The sequence below is a fragment of the Mercurialis annua genome, linkage group LG1-X (genome assembly GCF_937616625.2).
Source record: "Mercurialis annua linkage group LG1-X, ddMerAnnu1.2, whole genome shotgun sequence".
Taxonomy (NCBI): Eukaryota; Viridiplantae; Streptophyta; class Magnoliopsida; order Malpighiales; family Euphorbiaceae; genus Mercurialis; species Mercurialis annua.
In genome coordinates, this window is record NC_065570.1 from 68728675 (window position 1) to 68750981 (window position 22307).

The following is a 22307-nucleotide window of genomic DNA, read 5'->3' on the forward strand; positions in this document are numbered from 1 at the left end:
GATAAACAAATTTTGAATTTAGTTTATTAACTATTTTCTTGTCTTGTTTATTTATAATTTTTCTAACTATTGAAAACTCAATTGAAATCAAATCCATTATAATAAAGTTTATTATTTAAATTACATACTATATATTATTTTTAAATAGTTATATAATTATATGATATTTTTACTCTATTTAAATCTCATTTATTATACATAAAATTTGTTATATCAATTTGTGAAGTTAAAGTACTCCTTGTGACGTTAAAGTACTCCTTGTGAGGTTTCATACTCCTTGTGAGGATATTGTACTCCGCGTGAGGTTAAAGTACGTTGATGAAGGCCTCTACTGCAATGTTCAAGATAAGTTCTGATGCAGCTATAATATAGTAACATTTGTTGGTATGATTTGTATGAAAATTTTGAGTTTTATCACTTATTATAATTCTCATTGTCTTTTAGGAATAATATCACCCGAAGTTGCGAAGACACTGGAATAAGTCAAGAAAGATATTCCATCAATAATAGAAGTCATAATTTTATACCGTTCGCTTACTTTCATATGTTAAGCGAATGTGTACTTGGATGGCCCATGAAGTGGCTAAAAAGTCCTTAAAGCCTCCTTTTTAGGAGTTATTATTGTAATCTCTGTTATCTAGTTCTCACAAACATTATGTACTTCTATTTACCGAAATTAATACAACTACTACTTTGCCAAAAAAAAAAAGTAGTGTTGACTTTATTTTTTAGTGGATTTTGTTCTATTTTTTAATATAATATATTATAATTAATGAGGATATATGCCATTTGGGCATTCAAATAATAACTTACTTGGGACCAAAAAAAAGTTGGAGGGAGTACCTTTTTTTAAGAGGAAACTACAAGAAAGATAGGAAAGGCTTACCAGGTTACCAACACTTTGAAAAATTGTACAGAATATTGAACAACTAGCTGGTTATGGGATTAAGAACACAGAATGTAAATAATAACAAAGTGGTGCTTAAATTTAGAATTAATTTACAGTTGATGCGAGTACAACAAATTCTCCAACTTACTGGAGTAACCATCAACTTTTAGTACATGAAGCATGAAGAAAATTTATTTCTTTTTTTCTTCTTCTTCTTTTTTTCTATTTTCTTTGTTCATTTGAAGAATTACAGTTAGAAGGCAGCTCTATAACATATGAAGAAACAACAGAAAAACCTTTCTGTTAACAAGCTCTAATGCGCCTTAATGCAAGGTATGCCAATAACCTATACCCCACAAACATGAACGCAAACACAAGGACACATATTGCAGGCCTAATTTGTCCTACAACATCTTGTTCAAGAAACTTGCAATTCGCTTTATCGCTCACGCGAACATCATCCAACGAGCAACCCAACAACGACGAAAGCTGCTTTCCGTCGCCGTACTGCACGTATATAAGCAGCTTATAACTGTAATAAGTGGTCGAAACGTATTTCATCCAAGCCATACAAGACGGAACCTTATGGACGTAAAACCCTCCCGTTAGTACAAATGCTAGCATTGTCACAGTAACTATAGTTGACGCTTGCTTGGCGTCCATTATAGCTGCACCTAACGCGAGGCCAAGCCCTTGAGAGACGACTACGTAACCGAGCAAGACTAGCAGAGTTAAGAGGAATGCTACCAAATCGGGTTTTAACCCGGCCATCCAGTAAGTCACGGTGAGAAACACCGTGGGCAGGATAAGCTCCATTGGTAAGTCTCCTACGATTCTCGACATGAAATAGGAAGACAGTGTGTACATACCGGACGCCCTTTCCTTCATAAAAATAGCTCGTTCTTGGGGAAAGGCGAAAACCGAGTTGAAAGAAGGGAAAACTCCCCAAAAGATGGCGGTGTAGAAGAGGAAACCTAATCGATCTTGAATGTCTTGATAATCCGAATGCCACCACATTAGACCTGCTAAAATTGCAGCTGTTATCACTTGGAAGACTCTAAGAGTATTAAAGGTTTCATACTTGCGTTCTTTGAGGCTTCTTTGAAGAAGAACGCTGAATTGGTAGAACCAAGCAGATAACCCGATTGTATGGCAGCATCGATTTTCTTTTGAAGAATGGCTTTCGGTAAGAACGGTCTCTCTTGATGGTGTGATCTCCATGCAGGCAGCTTTTACCTTTGGAGCTAACAAACTGTTGTAAGAGGCAATCAAAGATTGCTTTATGTTGGGTTTATCTCTTTCACTTGCACCTTCAATTTGGCAAACACCTGCATACAATTTCATCAAAGATATCGATCATGATCTGTTTCCGGAATCATATTACTAAAATTTATATTACGTTACATGCAACTTGAGTAACGCGAATTACTTTCTAGTCAAGCAATCAAACATAAATTTGCTAAAGGCATGGTTAAGAATGTCTCGCATGTACATTTAACCGAGAAATGCTGCAAAGCTGCAACGGAACAGAATTGACTCGAGCATACTTAATTCACAGATTTTTTTAGTGCAGCTTACAGCTAAAATTAAGAAAGGTGCAACGATGAAAACTTATTAAAATCTCTGTTAATTATAACACGCAGAGTGCTATTAAAATTATATTGAACTAAAAGTTGAGTTCCATTCATATATCAAAAAATTCAAATCTATAATTACAGTCCAAATAACCATAAAAAGTAATTGTTATAGGAAGGGGACCGAAAAAAATCGAACGCAAATCTTCACTCTTTCATTGATCACATAATTTTACATGAAAAACAAATGCTCCATACTAATGGAGTCGGAAACCCATCAAAACTACAACAAAAAAGCGTAAATCTCATTTTTTATTATCCAATTAATATATATGATTTTGCGCTAATTTCATAGTAACTAACTAGATTTATGTTCAAATAATTATTTTTAAAAATAGGCTACAGTTCAATAGAAAAACTTCATACATTTGAAATATTGGTTTGACCCCGATAATGTAGCACTAAATTATTATGTACTACAAGATTAGAAGGAATAAATAATTTAGCATAAAGAACGACACATAAGGTAGAGAATCAAACCATTTTTAGTTAAAAGTTGTCGGCTCTATCACATTAAGCTACTAGTAATTACTAAAAAAAGGACACAACATTCTTGGAATATTATAGCATAATAAATTAAGTATTTAGGCAATGTTTAGTGATCACAAATAAGTGAGTAGGTATATCTTAACAAAATATCTTAACAAAATATCACCACTAAACTATACTCTACTTTTTTTTTGGATAAAGAGGTTTAACCATATCGTACATTTATCTATTTAATTAGTTGAAAGTTCTTTTATATTAATTTGTGCAGCTCACCGTCCAAGCTTTCAACATATAAAAATTATTATTTTGGCCAATTAATGTTAGAAAATGACACATGTCACGAGTTAACAAACCTCATTGGACCGTCAAGGCAATTGACTTAAAGAATATAAGTATGAGACGCTAAGAACTAAAGATGGAATAAGCAGAGTGGGAAATGCACCATAGAGATTAAGAAAATAATCATAGAGATTAATTTAATGGAAAAAGATGATGTTTCTAATTACAAAAGTAGTTAGTAGTATAATTAGTTGTACAGCATGGCTAACAAAAGCTGACCAATCTTTGTGGTAAGGTGGGATCCCACTACCATTGAGGTTTCGGCCATTCCCACCAATTAATTTCTTTTTTCTTCTTTTTTTACTTTTAATAATATCAAAATCACTTTTAGGAAACATTAAAATGCAAATGCAAAAGCAACCCAACACGTGTCGACTTCTAAGAGTTTAAGATATGAAAAAAGGTAAGAAAATGGAGGAAAAGAATAGATTTTCAAGACCAAGATGGACATATTAATCTTTCAAAATAATTAATTAGGGTCAAATTGTGACAAGTGTAATTATGCATGTGGGATGCCTTTGAACATATAAATATCGTGGCAATGAGGTGTTCTTTATTTTAGTTATATTTAAATAAATAAAAATAATTTATAGAATTATTATCCTATAATTTTTGTAGAATAAATACTTTTAGAAACTGAAAAAAAACCCAACTATAATAGTACTATTTTATTGGTAAATCAAACACAAATAAACACAAATGATATGTTCGTTAGACAACGATCTGCTAAGATCATGCTATTATATCCTACTACAAACAAACGCTAAAAAAATTATATCCCCAAATTATAAAAAACATAACCTAACTATTTTATGTTGGCAATAAGAAAAGATTTGCATGAAAAGGAACAAAAACTATTAGCACTATGAGCTTGAAAGGATTGAAAAGAGTCTATCCACTAGCGTCACCGCTGACCAACAAAGTCACAAATCAAGCATCACTTATATATATATAGGTATAGCATAAACCCTACCAATTAAAATGGAACCATGATAGAGCACAATTGAATAGAAAATTTGACCATGAATTCACTAAGTGGGAGATGAGTTTGGGGGACAAAATAGTTGCTCAATTTTAAGCAGTCGAATTATTTTGCCAATGTAATAATGATCAAAAGCTTAATCATCAAATCATGCTTTTGAAATTGAATAAAATTCAACTAACTATAATTAACTTCATAATTATTATAAAACGATAATTAGAGACTACGGTCATATTTGGTTTACAGATCACTAAAGGTTGAAAACTGGCCAAGTTAAAATAGAAAATTTAAAATAAAATTGTTTGAGAAGTTAGTTATTGCTAACTATTGAATTTTATCCATAACTCAAAACAACGAGTATAGTTGAATTAAGCATTTGAAGGCACTTACATTAAGAGAATATTATTATCTAGCCTATTATGGAAAAGTATAATTTTTTTTCTCAAGAATATGTCTCGAGTGTTTTTGGATTCTCCACTCAAAGCAACACTTATCACTCTCCCCTCTCTATTTATATCTAATTTGTTACTAGTAAAATTAGATATTTTTTTTCATTTAATTAACTCCCCATATACACAAAGATTAAAGAAAGGAAAATATTTAATTATACTATAATTCAAGAATAGAAAGCTAATGACGTTATCAAAGGACATTAATGGTGCTGAGATCAACAAATATACAATCTAAAATCCAGGATTATTGGGTTGTAGCGTTATCAATGTCGTCATGAAATCAAATACTTTAATCTACGTTACCATCATGATGCCCAAGAACAAATTAAAAACAAGTTACGAGTCCAATCAATTTATTGTGTTGAGAAAAGTTGCACATATAACCTTAGGCTATTAGGCTTGAATAATTAACAAGGTTGAAAAGGGATAACAACGTCTAGTCAAATGGCACTTGACCCCCACTAGTATACTTGTTTGTGCATTATTTATGCGTTAGATTTTGGTTTTTAGTGACACACTCCACCCATAATTTATTTTAATAATGGCAACAACTTTACTAGATAAATTGGAAATATCATATTGTAGCCTAGGCTCGAAATCTAGATATATATTTGGAAGTAGGCTCAAATGGGTAATATTGTTGGTTATAAAATGAAAAAAGGAAGATATAAGGAAAAAAAACGACTGATGACTGAAAAAGAATGACGGAATGAGAAGATTAAAGAGATAAATTGTCGATGAAAGAGGTAGTGAATCAACCAAAAATAATCACCGAGGAAACAACCGTCCATTATTCTTCCCTTTAATTCCGACCTTTAAAGTAAAATGCTTATCTAAATTGATGAGTTCTCTCTCTCTCCACATCTATTTCAAAACGGAATTATAGATGCTTATGAAAGTGAAGGCACACTTTAGCCTCAAAAGGGCTTCAATGGTTTCGTCCATGCAATAACTTGTTACTAAAAAAATCAACCCTAGAAGTACAACTATGTAATAAGTCAACTAAATGTCGCATGAATGCACCTATTTCATATTGCCGAGGATTCAACATCACAGCAAAGTTCAATTGATCAATCATCTTCATAGCCCATGAAATCATGATGATGACTATAACCATAAAGGAAGGGTCCATCCCCCCATTCACCATCATCTCTAATTACTCAACAATGGATTATTTTCATTGGGTCCCATGTTTTCAAAATCCACTTAAGGTCCCATTTGCAGAAAATATTTGACAAGGAGTTGTATATATGAATACATGTATGTGCTTTCAAATGACAATAACTACATAGATATGAAGGGCACATAAGACTAAGAGGATGGAGTCATATCGAGTTGGCTAAAAAAGAAGAAGTTGTAAAAATGACTATATATGCAGGTCAAGCAAGAGGACACGTGCAATGCAACTTTAACATTAGTCAAATGTCGATTATTGAACCATAATTTTTTTGAATAAAATGGTTATTGATTTATAAAACAATTATCAAATTATAACTTTTTATAAAACAGTTATAAAAAGGTCATCGAACTATAATTTTTTTATAAAATGCTTACCAGCTTGCCGATGTGGATGATGCAAACATGTACAATCAGACAGCGAATCGGTAACCACTTTGTAAAAAAAAATTTAGTTCGGCAGTCTTTTGTAATTTTTCATAGTTCATTAATCATTTTGTAAAGAAATATAATTTGATAATATTTTATAACTTTTCATAATTTAATAACGGTTTTGTAAAAAGTCACTTTTTAATAACTGCAAAAATATTTAACTCAATTTCTATCACTAGGAGTATATAAAAATCGAACCAAATTAAACTAAAAATTTTGTTTGATCGGTTTGACTCTATAATACAATTAAATTTTCTGATCAATTTGATTTTGGAATGTACTGATAAAAATCTCAATTCAGTCCGAACTAATAAAACTGAACCAAACTGAAAAATTTAACCAAATTAACTAGTTTAGTCGGTTCAATTTTTATAAAAAAGATCAGTTTGATATGAATTAAATGAACACTCTTATCTATCACCATCCTAAAAATCAAAATCCAGTTCATTAAAATTTTCTCTCTCAAAAGAAAGAAAAAACACAGACATACACCGTCACTTTCCATCTATGTCAAACAATTAAAATAATGTAGCAACACCTCACCATACCACCACCAAAGTAGCCAACCATCATCACTTGGCAGAAAGGCTTAAAGTTTAAGTTTAAAGTAAAGTTATTACCATTCAAAAAAAAAAGTAAAGTTATTAAAGTAAAAGAAGAACGAAGAAAAAAACTGCAATTCCAAAACGGAAGTCATCTAAAGAATGCAAAGTCCTAATCTAATTAGCAGACATACGCATCACTTATCTACAGCTCAAACTGTGTGGCAGATTAACATATTTATTACAAAACGATAGGGGGTATAGCAGCCGACTCATAAATTTTTTATAAGTTGCAAAACTGAAATGAAAATTTAAAAAATTGATAAAATCGGCAAGAAAACAAATTTAAACTGAGCATATTATAAATTTTAATGTATAAGAACTAATATAATATTTAATCATGTATTAATACTTTTTAAAAATTTAAAATTATAAAATGGATAACTATTCACCATAAACTTTTTCTAAATCTGCCCCTAATGGGACATGCTCTATACAATTTACCCTAGAAGTGATGATTCTTTATTTCTAAAGCTATGGATAATGAATTTCTCCATTAAATAATTAGCTATTGATGATCATATTCAATTTTTGGTATGGAGATGTAATACATTTTCATACTTCAACATTGACATTAATATCTTAGTGATTAAATAAGATTTTTTTTGGTAAAAATCCTGAGTTCGTGGACCACCTGATCAGAATATCCCCTAGTTCAGCAACTTGTGCATTTAAATAAATTAAGCAGTTTTTGACCCATCACACCAAGAAATGAAAAACCTTAAGTTTTATTTTTGGTGTTTATTTGTTCTGATATTGCAAAAAATTTATTGATTACCCAACAAAAATTGTCAAACAGACCAGAAAATAAGGCAGCTGTATGAGTCAACTCGTTAACTAACTCATAAAGGAATTTAAACAAACACCATATAGAAGAGAAGAGAGACAAAATTATCAATTAAATGATTGAATATATGTACGTACCATTAGCGAGATCAAGCAGAAAATCAGCAGGATTCATCGGAAAAGACGGCGAGAACCCAACCGATTCAAAATACGCCATGGCGTCACTCCCTTTACCAAAATACAAACTCCTTCCTTCACTCAGAACCAGCACTGAGTCAAACATCTGATAAACTCGACTAGAAGGTTGGTGCATGGAGGTCACTACCGTCTTCCCTTTTTGCGCCAATGACGATAACGTCGAAACCAACCGGTGAGCCGCCGTTGAATCCAAACCGGACGTGGGTTCGTCAAGGATGAGTAAACTAGGGTTTATTAGCATCTCGTGACCTATACTCACTCGTTTTCTTTCACCACCAGAGACTCCACGTATAAAAGTATTTCCGATGATCGTGTTCTCACATTTCGTTAAACCCAACTCGGATATCACCGACTCAGCTATGGAAATCTTTTCTTTTTTCAGTAATGATTTAGGCAAGCGAAGTAAAGAACAGAAAATTAGGGTTTCACGGACTGTAAGATGAGGATAAAGTATATCATCTTGAGTGACGAATCCGGTGCGTTTAAGTGTCTGTTTGTTGAGCTTTTTGTTGTTTGCCATTACTGTTCCTGTGAAATTATTTCCTTTAATTCTACCTGCTATTGCATTAAGAAACGTTGATTTCCCACTTCCTGATGGCCCAAGAACGGCTAGGATTTCACCTGGGGACACCATGCCCGTTATCCCATTCAAGATTGTACGTTCTTGAATTTGATTACCGGGCCCAGAACCTCCAGCACCATGATGATGGTGGGTTAACAACCGTCCGATCTTACTACTCGATCCTTTGCTCTTATTCTGATCAAGTTTGATCCTGTAAGACACGTCCATGAACTGCATGAATTACACAAAAAGTCAAAACCCAAGTCAAAACTGAGTCAAATATGGTTATAGTATAATGATGACAACATTAATTACTAACCTTAAGAGCAATTGGATAACAAGAAGACAGCATTAAAGATGGGAGACTACGATCACGTGGATCTCGAGGATGTTGTTGCTGATGACGGTGACAGTCGGTAGATTGATCATGACCGTCCATTGGGTCACCATTATGGTTGCCGTCAACCATTGGCATTGTCGAGAGAAGGGAAAAAAAACTGCTGGTGTGGCTAAATGAGATGCAAAAAAGGAAATGGAAAAATTGTAGACAAGGTGTTTGATATATTGCTCGAGAGAAGGGAATTGGTTGGAAGCAGAGAGGGGTTAGTGAAAGGAGAAGGGGTATTTATTTAGGATAAATTAGTGGGGGATGGCTGCCACGTCATTGAAAAACGCTTTCAGAAGATGAGAGACGTGGCGTGTTTTTAAGCCAGTTGGCAGCTTTTTATTCAAAGTACTCTTAATCTTGCGCCGTTCAGTTCACTCCCTCCTTTCCTTCTTCTTTCTTTTTTTTGCTTTTTATTATACTTCGAGAAATTATTTTCTCAATTATGCACATTTAATTATTCTAATCATATTCCTTTTCCAATTTAGAAAGATCCAAGTAGTTTATTGTTGGGGATAATTATTTATATTAATGAATAATAGTACAAATTTTATATTGAAATAATACTTTTTTCTTCTTTTTTCAGAAGGTAAAATGTAAATACGAAAGTATGTTATAATTTACTCTTGTTAATCAGTTTAATATAAATATAAATATGAAAAAATTAATTTTCGAGATGATATAAGTTAATTTATAAAAAATATAAATATATTTTATTCATATAAGAAAAAAATATGTAATTTAATTAAAAGAAAGTACATTGTTTGTTATTTTTAAAATTTATTTATAAAATTGTAATTTTTTGTAAATTTACACTCATACTTTATCAATTATTATTTTTTATATATTTTTATTTATAAAATTATTTAGTTTAAAAAACATATGCAACACTAGACAACATCGTCGTAGTCCGGTCGTATGGATTTTCTATAAACATTTCCGTCAATGGCGATCGCGCCCATGAACGATGGTCAATATATGGTTAACAGTGCAGTCAACAAATGGTCAACGCGTGCTGTTTTCTGTATTGATAGTGGACTGTTGATTTTTGTGGGCTCTTATGAATGAGATTTTTTAAGGCTTAATGCCTTAAAAAAACCCGACCTCTCATTCCCTTTTCAATCCTACCATGACGTTGAAAAATGTGTCAATTTTATTCCAGTTTGTATTTTTTTTTATTTCAATTGTACCCTAAAGCATAAAATTGACCTTTATTTATTTGACAAAAGTTCAATATTTTTTAAATGGTCAATTTAATATAAAAAGTTAATCTAATGTAAAAAGGGTCAATTTAGAGAATTTTTGCCAAATAAATTAAAAAATGTCAATTTTATATTTCAGGGTACAATTGAAATGAAAAAATGCAAATTAGGGTAAAATTGACAGATTTACAACATCAGGGTATGATTGAAAAGGGGATGAAAGGTCATGATTTTTTTTAAGACATTAAGTCTATTTTAAAATATAATTTATGTGTATATTAAGTATTTTCTTTGGTTTTTCTTGTTTTTTTTTGTCTTTCCAATGTTTTTTCAATATATATTTTATTTGATTGTTTTTTTATATTTTATATTTTATGTTTTTAATATATTTTAGTGTTTTTTTATGTATTTTTTTGATATTTTTATTAAAAGAATTCAATACCTCGAAATTTTTCATCTGTTGCCTGTATTTTTATAATTATTTGTCTTCTGATAGTTTTAAAAAGATCCCTTTAACTACATCAAATTACATATGCAAATTAGAAATATATACAGCTATTGTATTTTAAGGCTAATAATCACCCATGACCCCTTAATTTTTGAGGGTACGGACGCTAACCCCTGATGTTTAAAAACGGGCGCTAAACCCTCTGATCTTTGTGGCGGCGCTCACTAAAGCCCTTTTGGACAAAAATACCCCTGGCGCCGTCTTTTGTTTGGCAGCTGTCTTTTAAAACAGAAAAAAAAAATTGACAGCACCAAGTGTCAGTTGACATGTCATCAAAAGACAAAAAAAATAAAAATACCCAAAACACCCCTAAATATAATATCTGATAAAATAAAAAAAACTCAACCACCCATTCAAAACCCAACCACCCATTCAAAACCAACTCATCACTGATCTAACCACCGCCGCCACCCGACTACCACCGAAAAACTTTCCGGTCATCTTCTCCGAGTGAATGATGACCGGAAAATTTTCCAGTCACCAAACTACGGATCAGAAGATCTGTTCCTCAAGAACAGACACGCGCCAGGTCTGTTCTTGAGGAACAGATTCGGAAGATGACCGGAAAAATTTTCCGGTGGTGGTCGGGTGGGTGTGGTCCGGTCGGGTGTTGGGTTAATCTTTTAATTTAGATTGGGTTGATTTATTTTTTTTGTCTTTTTCTAAATTAAAATAGGGGTATTTTGGGTGTTTGAAATTTTTATGGTATATTTCTGACGTGTCAGGTGATATGACAGTGTCAGATTTTTTTTAAGAATGACAATTGACTGAAAAAACGTCGCCAACGGTATTTTCGTCATATTTGAAGTAAAAAGGCTTTTGTGAGCGCGGCCACAAAGATCAGGGGGTTTAGCGCCCGTTTTTAAACATCAGGGGGTTTAGCGCCCGTACCCTCAAAGTTAAGGGGCCATGGGTGATTATTGGCCGTATTTTAATGACTATTTATTTAAAAATAAATAGTTTTTAACTTTACTTATTTAATTTAATTGTTAAATTAAAAATAATTATAAAGTAATAATTTACTTATTTGATTAATAAATTACTATAATTATTTTAATTTTATTTATCAAAAAAATAATAATTTAGCAATAAACAATACTATTTAATGTCCTTCAATTTAAATATTAATTAAAAATTATGTAATCATTAATGTCCTACTTAATTTTTGCTAATATGGATATGAATTTTAAATTTTTATTTTATTATTTTTTGGTACAAGGATTAATACTTAAGTTATTTTGTGATTTTAAAATCTTGAGTATGAATAAATTAATAAGTTGAATTTCTTCATATTTTGTATGGCTATATTTTATATAAACTGCTATTACTAAATAAAAATTATAATTTAAGTGTTAACTATAAATTGTATAATAAAATAATTTTAATTACTAAAGTTAAAATACAATAGAAATATTAATATAAAAACCATTACTACTACTTCAACATTAGCATATAATCTCTCTAACAATAAACTAATACTGTACAATATTTTTAAACTTTAATGATTGATTAAAAATACAAAGTAAATAACTATAATTATTCCATCAAAAATATTTTTAATTCCATAAAAAAAATAACTATAATTATAATATAATAAGTTATAAATACATATAAATAGTTTATTAATAAATTAATATTATTATATATGTAATACTATTTTTGATTTAAATTTATATTATTATTGACATATTATATTAGGAGTCACTTACAAAGTACGTAAATAATTTAAACTATCAATTCATGGAATAGATGAGAAATAGAATAGATATTCCAGAAATGATTATTTTTTACTTAACTTGTCATAGTAATTTCATCGAGTGATTTTTTTTATATTATTTTTATTTAAAATCCACTGCTAAACTAGTATCAAATACTCCCTCCGTCCCGTAAAGATAGAAAAAGTATCACTTTTTTGTGTCCCATAAAAATAGAAAAAGTGGAGTTAGTTAAGTTAAAAATTATCAAAATACCCCTACATGCTTATCATAAAACATTAAATGCATATTTTGAAAAGATAAATAAATGAGTTGTAAGTGCTATAATTAGTAAAGTAGCTTTGGAAAATGTATATAGCTAATTGATTACAAAGGGTAATTTAGACAAATTATTACAAGTTAACTATAAATAACTACTTTCTTAATTCTTGTAAAATGGGTGCTTTTTCTATCTTTACGGGACGGAGGGAGTAGTATTTACTGAAATATAAAAGTAAATAAAGATCTGTGGCTACACTAAATAAGAGTATATCAAGAAAAGTAGAGAAAACAATTGTAAATTCATAGTATTAGATGTGTTTTCTTAAACTGTGTGATAATAATAATGTCAACAACTTTATTGACTGTAGAGTTTTTGGATCTTGAAAAATCAGAGGAGGAAAAATCAGGCTGAAAAGGGTAATTTTTAGTGCTATATTTTTAAGAATTTTGTTACTAGTCCGAAATAGAAACTGGTAAAATTAGTTTCATAATTTCATCTGTCAAGCTAATTTTTATTTAAGTGTACTTAGTTTTTTTATAAATTCAATCCATCATCTATTGAGACCGAAAAATTATTTTATTTCAGATTATATCAAGCATGTACTTTAGTGTTTAGAAAAGGAGGAAGTAAATGAGTGAATAAAGAGGAAGGTATGGAATGGGAAAGATGTTAGATGGCATGGTTTAATTGAGTTTATTGAGTGAAGATAGCTGTATTCTCTAAAAATCATGCTTCGGATAAAAACGTTGGATATAGAAATTTAGATCTTTTTTTTTTCTTTTGGCTTTAAATTCAGTTTTGACTATTCCAAATATCTACATACCTCCATCAACTTCAATGTTTATTTGGTTGGATCGTTGACTTTAATTTTCACTATTTTATTTTAGACAAAATGAAAGATTTTAACTTGGAGTTGGACATTCTTTTTATTAAAATTAAGGTTTAATTTCTTAAAAATCCCCACCTTGTATTTTTTTTTCGTTTATACCCTGATCTTGTAAAAACACCATTTATACCCAATTCTGAGTTTTTATGTTTCATCTCTACCCAAAAGCATTAAATTGTACTCTTTTTATTTGAAAAAGAGTTTAAAACAATCCTTCATTTTTAACTTATACACTAATTAAATATTAATGTTATTAATAGTACAAAAATACCATCTTCTTCAAAAAATTAAAAATAATAATAATTTTTTTTAATTTTTTTTAAAAATATTTCTGATTTTTTTATATTTTTTTTTATATTTTTAAAAAATATTTCCGACTTTTTTAATTTTTTAATTATTTTATAAAATTAAAAAAATTAATTAATTATTTGGATGTATTTGATTATTTTTTAAGTTTAAGGATTTATTGTATTTTAAACTCTTTTCCAAATAAAAAGAGTACATTTTAATGCTTTTGGGTAGGGATAAAACATAAAAACCCAAAATTGGGTACAAATGGTGTTTTTACAAGGTCAGGGTATAAATGAAGAAAAAGTGCAAGGTGGGGTTTTTTTAAGGAATTAAGCCTAAAATTAATTATAATTATTTATATTTTTTTTTCATCTTCATCTAAAATAAAGAAATTGATTATCGATTCTTTTGACATTGATAATAATCAAATTCATTTTTTATTTAATAATTATTTATGTGTTTTTCCATTCTAGTTATAACAAAAATTAAATTATCTCATTTTAATTACAATAGTTTTTTTATTTATGTACTCTTTCTGTTTCTTTTAACTGCCCCTTATTAACGAGACGCACATATTAAAAATCATTAAAATTTCATTTAATGATAAAATAATCTTACATAAATATACTGGAAGCATCGGTGGAGCTGCCCTCAAGCAGAGCCGGGCGTCCGCCCTGCCTCCGATCGTAAGTTTCTTTATAGGGAAATATGAGATTGTGAGCTCCGAGTTGTCCGCCCTGGTCTATCTGCGTCAATTAGAGTTTGATTAATTGAATTTCTCAATCGCAAGGAAGAAGAGAGGGAGAGAGGATGGTCTCTTTTTTTTTTAAATTTACTTGAATCAGAACGTCATCTTGACCTCTTTTTAAAAATCAAAAACAATGTTGTTTCTTATTAATAATCTTGTTGTCTATATTTACCAAAATTCACACAAGAGTAACTATGGCGACTTTGGGTTCCGTATTGGATTTTCTAGTTTTACAACGCAACCAAAATTTTAAAATTTTATTTAAAATTCAAAATAAGATTCATGTAATTCTATCAGATTGATATAATTGTATATCGACATTCTTGTAGGAAGAAAAAGAGGTGGTTCATTCTAGTGACACCTTATTTTGAGCTTTTAGCGTTTTTCATACGTCTCCAAAAGAATATGTCATCTACGAGTATTCATCCGAATATTTTTAGTTCCCAAAACGAGTGCTTGCGATTTTATTTCATGAGATGTGTTTGTGTTTTGCTGTTTCGAAAAGCACATGACTTGATGGATCGATGATTGGTATGGGGAATCTGCTAGCAATTGAGATCCAATTGTCATTTCACTGTGAGTTGGTAGACGGTTCTACAAATAAGATAACGGGTTCTTATGTCCAAAATTCGCTCAGATGCTTAAGTTAATACGGGTAGTTTTAACGATAATTTTTAAATAAAATAAGTAAATAAAGCGTAAAAACTAAAAAGTACATTGTTACTCTTTTTATAGACCTTTTGGCGATGTTCTCTTTTTTTAAACGATGTGAGACTTTTATTGTGTTCCATTAAGTGATAGGCATATAACATACTATATAGGATTGAGTCATCAAAAATGTGTTTTTTAATTCCGTTAAAACACTACGCTTTTAACAAATTTACAATTTTATACATATGAAAACTCCTTTTGATAAATATATGTTAATTGTTAATATTATATTCAAAAGATAATACTACAAAGATAACTCTTATCTTTTATTAAAAATAAAATTTAATTAATTAATAGTTATATATTTAAAATAATATTTATCTTTAAACAATAATTAATAAATATATATATATAGGAAATCAAGAAGAATATATCTTTATTTCAAAAACAACTGCTTTTAAAATACAGTTTTGAAAAGAACATTTTAGAAAATGCATGATAAAATCATTTTAGAGCTTATATTTTGATATGTTTCAAACCCAATTACCTTTACAAGGAGGCTCACTCAAAAAAGATGGATTATAAAATTATTTGTTGAATATTAAGTGTGATGAAATCACACATAAAAAGATATGAATAGTATGTGGACCATATTAGTGGAACTAACTATCTAACTCATTGCCTTGGGGTATTGAGTTTGATGTGATGTCCGGGTCACGTTAATATATTCTCCATTATGAGCCTAATGAATGTATTTTCTCATACATTATGCTCCTTCTGGACCAACAATTAGTATTAAAGCCTGGTTCGGCCGGATGGAACTTAGTGACTCCGGTCGTGCAGTCCAGAGCGAAGTTGAACGGTCCAATGTAAAAAGGTATCACACTCAAGGAGGAGATTATTGAATATTAAATGTGATGAAATTCCACGTTGGAAAGATATGAGTAAAATGTAGAACATATAAATAGAATGAAATACTTAATGTATTGCCTTAGGATTTTGAGTTTGCTATGGTATTTGGCTCATGATTATATAATTTTCATTCTGGAACTCATGAATATAATTTTGCGCTCCTTCTAGTCCAACACTATTGCTCAAATTATTTCTTTGAATGCATTTTCTTTTTATATTGCAGCTCTCTACTTAAATAAACAAATAAAAGTATAGGCACTTAAACTGAAAATTTTAAAAAGTTTAGACACTGAATTAATGCTTATACTATCAATTTATAACGGAAAGCATTAAATTTATTCGAAATAAGCTCGGAAATTTGTTGCAATGTATATGAAGAGGAAAGTTTGAGCATTGACATATGAGATCATCTTCTGCTCCCCAACAAAGCCAATCTTAACACAATTTCCAAATTTCATAACGATTCCGCAAAGTGAGCAAAAAATATACTATGTGGATGTCATTCACAACTTTCGTTTTTGTTTTTGGCTTTTTATATTTAAATTTTTAAATTTTTATGACATAATAATTTATAATACTACTATCTAATTCAGTCTTTAATTAAACATAAAAAAAACATTCTACTCTCTCTGTGTCAATAGAATTGTCCACTTTGAGAAATTTTTTTATCGCAAAACTATTGTCCACTTTCAAAAAATAACAATTTTTACACTCAACTTTTTAAAATTATCCCTATTTAAAATCCACTAATGAATAAATTGAAAGTAAATTGTAAGTGGATGCTATATTAAATAAGAATATGACAAGAAAAGTAAGGAAAAATTTACAAAATCCATAAACAACGATTGTTTTTCTTAAACTGTGTGATAAAGGTAAAGTGGACAACTCTATTGAGACAGAGGGAGTAATAATTATCTCATAAGTATGTCAAATTTGTTTCTAAAGTTTTTTAAATTAAGTTACATATTTCATATTATTCACACTAATTTATCTAGAATATCATTGACCATTATTACTTTATTTTTCTTTCTCATTCTAAAAATCTCACTTTATATTAAAAATAAAAATAAAAATATAATCATTCTTATTAATGCATTGAAATTTTTTACATACTCCATCCTCTTCAATAAAATTATCTATCTTTTATTTTTAAAATTTTTTTGTCCACTTTTAATAAATAGCAATCTTTAATATTATTTAATACTATTTTTATTTAAATCTACAAATAAGATTTATTGAAATACGTAGAGAAATGAGAGTTATTGACTAGATTTAATAAAAACATAATAGGAGACACAAAATAAAAATTGCAGAAATATAGATAATGAAAAAAGTTGACTAAAAAAGAAGGATAAAAAGATAGTGATATAACTTTAAAAACAAAAATAAATTCTTAAAATTAAATATTTTAAAATAGAAAGTAAGACTTTTGAATTGGGACCGATGGAATAATATTTAAGATAATTTATAACAAACATCCATTTTTAATAAAATACTAAATACATTAAAAAAAATTCTTTATATGTTACCACTCTCTAAATAATTAAATTACATAATAAAATTATAAAAAATTATTTGCATTATATTTAAATGCGATGATATTACGGGAAGACTCCACCTCACTGCATAAGCAAGTGTCCAAAAATTGTAATCGCAAAAGCAGTCTAACTTAGGAAAACAAAAAAAAAAGCACACCGGAAAATTGGCCTTTCCATTTCGTAAACGACATGTCACTTTGTTACTTTTGAGCTTTGTTTCCTGCCCCGGATCTTTGGCTAACGTAACAGCACTGACTTTATTGACTGTGACGTAAGAAACCATCTCCCCTTAACTTAATCTGTATTGGTCAACTTAACTGCTCACTTCTTTTCATGTTACCTTTCACTGTTATTTTCAATGTTTTAAAACAGGGCAACGGGTCCGACCGAATTAACTAAAAACCAATTAGCTATTCAGTTCGGTTAAATATTTAAATTTAAAAAAAAATCAAATTGAATTGAATTAATAAAAATCCAATCTATTAACAAAATCATATAAATCTGATTAATTATAATTATGGGTGTACAAAAACTATAACACCGAACTGGACTATAATACCAAACCGGACCGAATTAAAATTGCAGTTGTGGTTCAATTATTTTGTGATTACGGTTTGCTTCGGTTTGTAATTAAATAAAATTCGGTTAGAGTTTCACTTTGGTGTGGCCATTTTAAAAACCAAAAAACCAAAAAATTGAATAAAAAATGAAAAAACATATATTTTTAAAAACTAATATATATGTGTGTGTGTGTGTGTGTGTGTGTGTATGTGTGTGTGTGTGTGTCGGTGTGTGTGTGTGTGTGTGTCGGTGTGTGTGTGTGTGTGTGTCGGTGTGTGTGTATCTTTATTTTTTAATTATAAGTTGATACATAAGTTAATAAAATTCATACAACATATAAATATGCTAATAAACTTATTAGACAGTAGTTAAAATTGATTTTAAGAGTAAAACGAAAAAGAAAAACAATAAAAGTAAAAAAATTTAGTTTGTTAACCAAACCAGCCAAACTTTCGGTTGTATATAATCATAATTTAAAGTTCTGTCCAATTTGGATATTTTATAAACTTCGGTTGGTCGATTTCGGATGATTCCAAACCGACCATTGCACAACCTTAATTATAATCACATACATATAATCGCTCTTAATAATTAGACATAAAACAAGATGTTTAAACAGTTTTTTTATTCACAAATTGTCTTATAAAATAAAAAGGGAAAAATTACATAACTATTCTGCCATAATAAAAATCAATTAATTTTATAATTGCAGACTTACAAATTTTTCATATAAAAAACAAAGCCACTCTAAGAACAAAAACAAACCTTTTATAAGAAAGAAATATAATTTTTAATAAAGAAAATACAAACAACAAAATAAAAATGTTAATAGTTCTTAAATAATTTCATCTTTACTGCCAAAAGGTTTTGATTAATCTTCGATTTGTGATTCACATATAAAATTTGATTATTTTTGTTGGTTTAACCAACCAAAATAAAAAAGATAATTTGTTTAGCTATTTATTGTATTTTATGAAATAAAAATAATATAAAAAAGAAAAATTTATTGTTCACGATAAATACAATAACCTATTTTCATAAAATACAATATAAAAAAGAAAAACTTATTGTTCACGATAAATAAAATAACCTATTGACAAGTTGGAAAGATATAAAAGAAACTCTAGACATCTAGTTTTATTTTTAAAATATATAGTTATTGATAAATCACCAAAATGAGATCCGATCTGCTGGACATGCATAGACCCAAAACAGAGATCGGAAGGAACTTCGGTGGGGTCACTGGACGTTCGCTTCGACGCTCTAGTAAGTATCAGTGGGAGAAAGAAGAAAGGAATTAATGAGCGAGAAAAAAAAATTACCTAGGGTTTGCACCTTAAAACCTTTTTACAGTTAGGGTTTTGGCGCAAACCTTACATTGCTGGCAGCCTCTCTTTCTTATGGTCCTTGTATTCGGTTATGCTTACGTGGTAAAGTCCCCCGCGTTGGGCGCATGTTAGGTGCGTCAGGCGTAGGGAACATTCCTTACGGACCTGTCAGAGAATTTTCTGTGGTCCGAGAACCAGTCACACATGAGTGTGGATCATAGTGGGATTTCGAAGCTCGTCTTACGAATCTCGTTCGACCGAGCTTCCACCTTTTAGTCTCCAAAGCTCGGGCAAAACTTTGGGTCTGACGATGTCTAGTACTTATCCGAGATGCCACTTCGTCATATCTGGTCCGGTGACCCCCCAGGTCACGAGATCTATGAATTAGTTGAGCCCGATCCGACCTATGATACCAAGCATCATAGACGGAGGCCGTACGTACATGTATTCCTAGATCCAATTTTTTAGCGACGTGCTCCTTGTTCGCCACAGCCCGGTCCTTGGGACCAGGTCGGTAAAAATGCTTGACTTAGTGATATCTGTTCTCGGCGAGGTTGCTTCGCCCCTACTAGTTATACTACTGCGTTATCAGTTATGATTAAGTAGTCTCCTTATTATTCGTTTAATATTCTAGATAAGTAATTTTAAATATCTTTGAAAGTTATTTTTGATATAGGCATATTTTGAAAATTATCATTACAATGTTAAAAAAAATCCTTTTGCCACGATCCGAAATCTCAGACCGAGACCGGCGCTCGGGAATGGGTTGTTAACTCTGAACCTGTTACAAGCCTGAAAAACTATGAAAATTTTTTCGCTTTTAAAAATATTAAAACATCTTCATAATTTTTTTTGCAATATAACGGTTGAAAATGAGCTCATCAAAACCTGTTAAAATATAAGTATTTAAACTTATTTAAAAACACAATGTTCTCTTTTTCAAACCAACACGCATCCTTTCAAAACATATAACAGTTGTAATATAATCTCATAATTGAGTATAAGACTTGTAAACCAAGTCCACAATTTAACAACAAAATATATAACTAATTCTACTGTGGATCTAGAATTAAAACAATAATTTATATTTACATTTTAATTAAGACTTCTGGAAGAAGATATTGAAGTCTGCACCACAATACTATATAAACTTGTAAGAAACGTGGGAAATAAATAGTTAAAGCTGAATGAGTCCATACAATTACTAAGGAATATTAAATAAAAATAAATCACATGTTAAACCATTTATGCAATGCAACCAAATACACCATCTGAAAGAAACCCTAAACCTCAATACATACATATCCCAATAAACCTCAAACATTACTAAAAAAGTCCTAGCCATGAACTTTGTACCGTCATCATAAACTTTGACTTATTTCTTTACAGTATTTGGGCCATAAGCATTGTACCCTCTGCAACATATCTGCATCAGGTTCTAGGCTGCAAGCTTTGTATCGTCGCCTCAGACCGTTGTCGGGTTCAGGGCTGTGAGCTATGCACATTGCAGTTGGCAGCAGCTACCGCAGCGGCGACGGCTGCCCGCATATCCATTCTCCGCTCCACATCGATCAAAACGACATTAAATTACCTCGCTATGACACTCCGTTATCCCGCAATCCGCCCTTACGATTCACTCCTTAACACGTCCAAAATCAACCAAAATTATCCAAATTTCACACAAGCAACCACAACCAAATAACTCAATAAACTTCGTCAAATTCACTACACTTGGCCAAAATTTGGCCAAAATCACAATTTTCCAAATTTTTACACATTGGCATAAACTCAATTTCATCAAACTCAACAACTAACATGAATTTTCAGCATTTCCATGAACTATAACTATCCACAACGACATGTCAAAATTCAAACATCAACCAACTTTGCAAATTCAGTAAATTTTCAAGCACCAATCATTTAGTTTCATTATAATCCAATTAACCCTAAGTTTATTACAATTCAAAAGCAAAAATTATAAACAATTTTTACAAAATCTTCACCTCTTCGACTTCTCAATTATGGGGTATGACGAATTCTTTGTGAATCCCCAGTGTGAGTCAATTCCGTCGTGGATAGCCTCCACCGAGTGTTGATTCTTTCTCACAAACTTTGATTGGTGGATGAAATATGCTATTTTTGAGTTTAGGTGAAGAAATTGAGATTGAAAATGTTAAGTGGTGACTAGAGTTTGTTTCACTAACCTAGATTTTTATCTCTGATTTGCAAAGAAGAGGGGTGAAGAAGATGAACATTTGGACTTATTTTTTACATTATACTCCCTCCGTTTCATTTAAAAGGGGACATATCTTATTTTTATTTGTCCCACATAAGAAGGCCATATCGTGTTTTTTGTGCCAATTTATATGAATTTTTTTTTACCCTTTTTTTTTCCATAATTAATGACGATTACCCTATACATAAAATACAACACTATTATAAATAGGAGTAAAATAAAAAAACACTTTTAGTAATTAATGCTTTTTTAATATATGTGAATAAATTATTTGTCCTTTTTAAAACGGAATGGAGAAAGTACTATATAGTCGATCTTTTAATAATTAATATACATAATAAATTAAAAATTTATTTATTATTAGAATTATTAATTTATTAGAGATTATATAAAATGTAATATTAGGATTGGTTTTCTATAATTTTACTAATTATTAAAATTGTTAATTTATTAGTAATTATTAGAAAGTTTACTGTACATGAAAGGCTTAATACATAGTTTGACCCCTGAATTTGTATCCTTTCACCCATCTAACCCTCAAAT

General features: G+C 30.1%; 1 protein-coding gene across 1 annotated transcript; it reads right to left on the reverse strand.

The window, feature by feature from the left end:
- Positions 1-961: 961 nt before the first annotated feature.
- On the reverse strand, positions 962-9152 carry LOC126665537 (ABC transporter G family member 25). Its single transcript, XM_050358358.1, has 3 exons — positions 8861-9152; positions 7920-8772; positions 962-2217 (listed from the first exon to the last, which is right to left on the reverse strand). Exons 1-3 carry the CDS (start codon positions 9014-9016, stop codon positions 1193-1195), a joined length of 2034 nt encoding a protein of 677 aa, XP_050214315.1. The 5' UTR covers positions 9017-9152; the 3' UTR covers positions 962-1192.
- Between the last annotated feature and the right edge of the window lie 13155 nt (positions 9153-22307).